At 37.8% G+C, this 5508-nt stretch overlaps 1 protein-coding gene across 3 annotated transcripts; it reads right to left on the bottom strand.

The window, feature by feature from the left end:
- Positions 1 to 288: 288 nt before the first annotated feature.
- Positions 289 to 5040, bottom strand: BDKRB1 (bradykinin receptor B1). Of its 3 annotated transcripts, none has more exons than XM_056347784.1 (3): positions 4906 to 5040; positions 2720 to 3786; positions 289 to 2269 (listed from the first exon to the last, which is right to left on the bottom strand). In XM_056347784.1, the coding sequence occupies exon 3, from the start codon at positions 2211 to 2213 to the stop codon at positions 1128 to 1130; it is 1086 nt and encodes a 361-aa protein (XP_056203759.1). In that variant the 5' UTR covers positions 2214 to 2269; positions 2720 to 3786; positions 4906 to 5040; the 3' UTR covers positions 289 to 1127. The 3 variants fall into 3 exon arrangements, with proteins under 3 accessions (XP_056203759.1, XP_056203757.1, XP_056203758.1); XM_056347782.1 differs by having other exon boundaries at positions 3661 to 3786; XM_056347783.1 differs by lacking the exon at positions 2720 to 3786 and having other exon boundaries at positions 4906 to 5030.
- Positions 5041 to 5508: the final 468 nt, after the last annotated feature.

Genomic DNA, 5508 nt, shown 5'->3' with positions numbered 1-5508 from the left:
TTAGAGCTATGGGAACAGGTATCTCGGTTGTCTTAAGTCTATTGTGCAATTATGGCTGTGATGGAAGTTTCCTTCTTCTTGTCTCCTGTCTGGTATTTTATTGTTACATCATTATTATCATTATTATTTTTATTATTACTACTGCTGCTACTGCTACCACTACTACCGCTAGAGTTTATATTCTGGTAACAGCAAGGATTTTTAATTACAAAACTATATATTTGCTTTTCCCCAAAGGAACACAGAGAGAGACAAAATGCAAAATAAATACAAGAAGGAACAAGACTATGGTGTAAAATGGGACACACTCTGCACTTTATTAGTTTTGATTCATAAAAATATAAATATGTATCTAAGGATTAGCTTCAGATGAAAGACATTCCAAGATAATAGAGTCTCAATGGCCATCACTGATATTTTCATATATAAAAAAATAAAAAGAATCTTTACGTACTTGAGAAATAATTGTGTAACATTTTACTGGACAAAAAAAAAGTCAGATTTTGTGGAGGGTGCCAGGTTGCTTCACTTTTTTTACAACTTATGTACACTTTCTTTATGGTACATTGTTTTGTACAATATTAATGCCCTGAATATATTTGAAGTGCACAAAAAATATTCAGAGTTTCCATATGTTACTGTGAAAATGCAAAACATTTAAAATATTGTTAAAAATAACCGGAGATATTCTATAATTGCTCAAATGCAGCTATCACCTGAAGATTATACTCATATTTGCTCTGTAATACACATTTTAATTTTATGTATAGTGTTATTGGTGGTATAGTAGTTGTCATCACAGGTATAATGCAGTAGAATGTTCCTCCAGCTTATGGCTTTCTGTAAAGAAACCAGACTTCTGGTATCTTGTCAAAGAGGTTTCCTTCAAGTCACTGACAATTGTTAAGACAGGTTAAATAATTTGGTATAAAATTCTGATATCACGTTAGGTGTTTGGATGGATAACACAAAGAAAAGCAAACCTGAGGACAAATAAGCAGTCAAGTGATTTACTTGAATAAATAATTTGCTTAGTCTGTGAATGCTAGATCAGTGCAATTCATATTCATTTTTAATGCCATTTGAATTAAGTTGTAATATCAAAATGAAGATGGGACCTAGAACAATCAGGTTAAACTACTTCTAATTGGAAACATGTTGAAATATGAAGACTTTTCTTTGAACGATACCCAGCTCAAAGGAAATCCACAGGGAATAAACTGTGAAAAAACTTCTAAAGCCTTTTGCCTGAAGTATTTCCCAACAAAGACATAAATCACAGGGTTAATGCAACTGCTGGTGGTAGCCAGAGTATAACTGAACTGCTCACCAAAGTTGACTAGTTCCCCCCAGAAGCAGCCTTTGATCACTTCTGTCTGGTATAATGTATCAAGGAATACAAAAAAATGGTAAGGAGTCCAACACAAGAGAAACATCAGTACCACTGTGAAGATCAACCTGGTGGCCTTTGTGCCTTTGTGCTCCTTGCAACTCTTTGTTCTGAGTGCTCTTCCTTCTCTTGCTTTTTTTTGTAGGGAGCGAAAGGTAGACAAATTAAGGAAGATGATTGCTGTAGATGGCAACCCAAACCCCACTAAGTTGAATACCAGGTTTTCAGCTGTTATCCACATTGGGGTGGGGAAGTCTAAAGTGCATGCTGAAATATTCCACAGAGGAAAGTATTTCACAGTCCGAAACATAAAGGTTGGGATGCTGAGAAGGATGCTGAAGAACCAGGTGAGCAAGCAGATCCCTTTGGCCATAGCTTTCCTCCGTATCCCTCTGTGGTTCAAGGTATGAACAAAACTCAAATAGCGATCCACGCTGACTGCCACTAGCAAATAGATGCTGGTGTACATGTTTAGGGTGATGGACATGCTGGTGCTGCGACAAAGGAACTTGCCAAATGGCCAGTCAAATTCATTCCTGATGTTCTCTGCCCAGAAAGGAAGGCATGTGAGGAAGATAAGATCAGCAACAGCTAAGTTCGTAAGGTAGATTTCAGCTGTCTTCAGGGACCCCTTGTGCAGTAAGTATGTGAAGAGAACAAACAAATTTCCAAGCATTCCAATAAGGCAGATGATGTTGATATAATTGGGTACTATATAGTACACAATTTCCCACCATTCCTCCAAGTCCGGGCAAATAGTTTCATTGCTCTTGTTTTCACTCCGGTTTGAGGAGAGAACATTCAGTAGAGGAGTTTCAGTCATTTTTTAAAAATTCTGAAGTAGTGAACAGGAGACGTCTTTGAAATGAGAGAAAGGGGCTGTGAAAAAGAAGCATAAAATTCCAACAGTTGTCTCCCATCAGAGGTGTAACAAACATTTAACTGGTGGAAATCCTTTATTAGTGCTCACTGATTATTATAGGCCAGATCAATCCATGCTTCATATGTGCAATGGTGAGAAATGTTCCCAGAATTGGCAAGGATGGAACTTCCTCTACATTCTATGAAATTTCCTCTCTTTGCTGCCATTGTTTGAAGTAGCACAGAGGAAGGGAAGTGCCCATTTTGTCTAAGTAGTTCTGTATGACTCCTCCAGACTAATGACAGAAACATATATAGCCGAATTCTAGCTCTCTGAGAGTAGCGGGAGTCATGCTGGTGACACAAAGCTAGCTTTGCACCCTGCCCTGCCCTCAGTCTTATTTTCCATGCTATGTATAACTTTAGCAGGGTAATGCCCGTTTCCCCAGAGCTGGAAATGCTACTCACCCTCTGTGTGCATCACTTGTTTGCTTAACTTTGCATTCTTTTGTTCCCTCTCAGTTCCTCCCGTCCTGAACTTAGGGTTCAAAATCACCGTTAGATTAGACAGCTTATTGCCCTTAAATGTCAGCGGTTGTAATAATAAAACACTGACTCATCCAAAGTCTTATGCTCAAGATCTTGCCTGGAGGGAAGGCCTCTGCAGCTGCAAATTCACAGCACTCTCCTCCAGTTCAAAAATTTCAGCTGAGTTCAGCTGCAGAGAGGCAGCCCCAGCGTCCAAAACGTTTAGGCACGTATAGCATTGGCAATACATTTATTTCTCTCTGGTAACTCTGTGCGAGACACTGCAGGAATGAGAGCACAGATAAAACATTATCCTCCCATGAAAATCCACTGGGTTGTGAGCTGCCTCCTGTGGTGACTTTATTCTTCTCGTGTTGTCATGCTTGACCATAGTGCCTGGATCTTGGTTTTTTACAGGTATTCAGTCTCAGAATCATTATGGTAGGCAAGGCATTACTGAGCCTGTGGTGACATCTAACATTTCAGTATTTCATATCCAAGCGGAGCGTGTCAATCATAAAAAAGAAAATATTTTTTAAAAAATCAGTGTTTTGCAGTCAGCCACCCTGAATGTTAACTTTCTTCTACAGCTGTTTTACTCTGCTCTTTCAGCTTCTGTATTTCTACACCAAGGGGATAGCTAAGGATGGAGTTTCTGAAGAAAGCATTTAGAACTATCGTTTAGCTCTTTTACATATATGTCCAGCTTTAGTGATGTCTGTATCTGAGCAGCTTGCAATACCTGTTTCTGTGATGCCTCTAGCAATTAGTTAAGTACTAATATTCCACATCATGCAATTTGGTAGTTGATGCACCGAACATTTTTCATCATTGCAGAATTAAGTGAGCAGCAAAGTTTAATCTTGAGTTCATAAACTCACTCAGGCTGGCAGTCTTGGCAGGAACTGGGCTCTCTGGCTTTGAACATCTTCCCTCACAACAGTCTGAATGTCATCTATTTCACTGACAGTCTCATGCAAACTAAGATAACTTGAGAGGATCTAAAGCTGGAGAGAAGATATATAGAGCAAATAAATGGCTGATTAACATCAAAGAGTCTATTTCTGAGACAGCAAGAAGCTCTTTGTGAGATAGCAGGAATCTAACCTTTTTATAGCAGGAGGTTGGCTAAGATGTGAGAGTAATGGAAGAAAATCTGTAACATTATATGTCAAAAATAACATAGAAATAAGATAACTGTTAAACATTTCCTTTTGTAAACAAAATTATTATTTTTACTAAATATAGAGGAAAAAGTTCTTTTTTTCCTTGCTTGCTCATTTTCTGAGTCATTTTGCACACTTTGGATGTGATCTCTGGGCTGGAGACACAAATTTTATATTCATGGTGGGCTAAACTAGAAACTTCAGAAACATTTAGTTTCCATTGCAACTTAGATTTGAGCCACAGCTCAATCTTACTTCTTGTTCAGCTAGCAATTGTACGTGAAATTTTTGCAGAGTTTGTCATCGGGAGAATTTCTTCAGAGGCTACTAGCCAGTGCCTGAGCGCTACCACAAGCCAGAATCCTTTTATAACTTACAGCTCCAGAGGTCTTGACAGAAAATGTAATTAATTTTCAGTTGCTTAATTTAATTTCTTCTTCAAAGACAAATTTTAAGACTGTATTTTTAAGTATTTAGTGCTAATGGACAATTAGCCACATGAATGGTTTTTTAAATTTATGTATGTAACACATTCCAGTCATCTTTTATGCAAATGATGACATATTTTTCCTACTTTGAACTCATTTCAAATTAATTTCCATGTAGTGAATCTATCACCATTATTACTATTAATACATATTACCCAGCTAGGATCATGTGCTCTGAAAACACTAAATAGATACAACCTGAGCTTTAGGAAGAATCTTAAAAGTAAAGATTACTTTGAAAGAGAAAATTCTGCAAACATCTAAGCATTTCAGCTATAAAGAAATCGAATAAAATGAATCACATTTTTACACATAAAGAGAACTAGACCTGACCTTCAAAGTTAGTTTCATGGTAAAACAGAAAGGGAAACTCTTACTAGAACTGAGAGCACAAAATATTATTTTTTTTAAATATAAAAGGTATGTGAAATAATTTTAATAAAGGTAAGACATTAAAACCATATAGACATACCTACTCCTTGTCTTTCCTGGCAGTTTAGGCAAAGTTTCACATTAAAAAACAGTTGGTACAGATGTTATTGAGATAATTCAAAGATGCATCTTGAGGCACGACTGAGCAACTGAGTGCTGTCTGAGTGCTTTGCTGGCCATGTACAATGTGTGTGATGTTACATTTTGGAAGAAAGCCCCAGGATACTTTTTTTTTTTTTTTTTTTAACCTCTCCAAATGTCAGCTGTAGTAATTTTCAAGGCATGTGAAATATTTCGTTCTCATTGTGAAATCATACAAGCCATATGGCGTGACTCCTGTCCTCCTGTGACAGCTAAATAAAGCTCTCAAGTACAGGTCCTGTGCAGTTAAAAGTTCCTTTGTATGATTAACGAGGTCTGTAACAATAGCAATTTTACAACAGCTCTGAAGTGCCCTCTCAGTGCCAATGCACACAAAGACAAACTTTGAACTAGGTTTTTGTTGTGGTGGGAGCTCCTTCCTCTGCCAGCCTGGGGGAGGACCATGCCAAGGAGCTGGGGTTAAAGCAGAATAGACACATGGGCAGGGCTGCTGAAGCGTGGACCCACTAAACTTCGTTTCCACCGTTTGTGGAAAGCACAG

The sequence above is a fragment of the Falco biarmicus genome, chromosome 7 (assembly GCF_023638135.1).
Source record: "Falco biarmicus isolate bFalBia1 chromosome 7, bFalBia1.pri, whole genome shotgun sequence".
NCBI classification, from domain to species: Eukaryota; Metazoa; Chordata; class Aves; order Falconiformes; family Falconidae; genus Falco; species Falco biarmicus.
The sequence above is the reverse complement of the archived record's forward strand: the minus strand, read 5'-3'. Positions and strand labels throughout refer to the sequence as shown.

What these genes read in the sequence shown, in the direction of transcription:
- BDKRB1 (XM_056347784.1), bottom strand. Translation starts at nt 2,213, where the DNA reads ATGACTGAAACTCCTCTACTGAATGTTCTCTCCTCAAACCGGAGTGAA.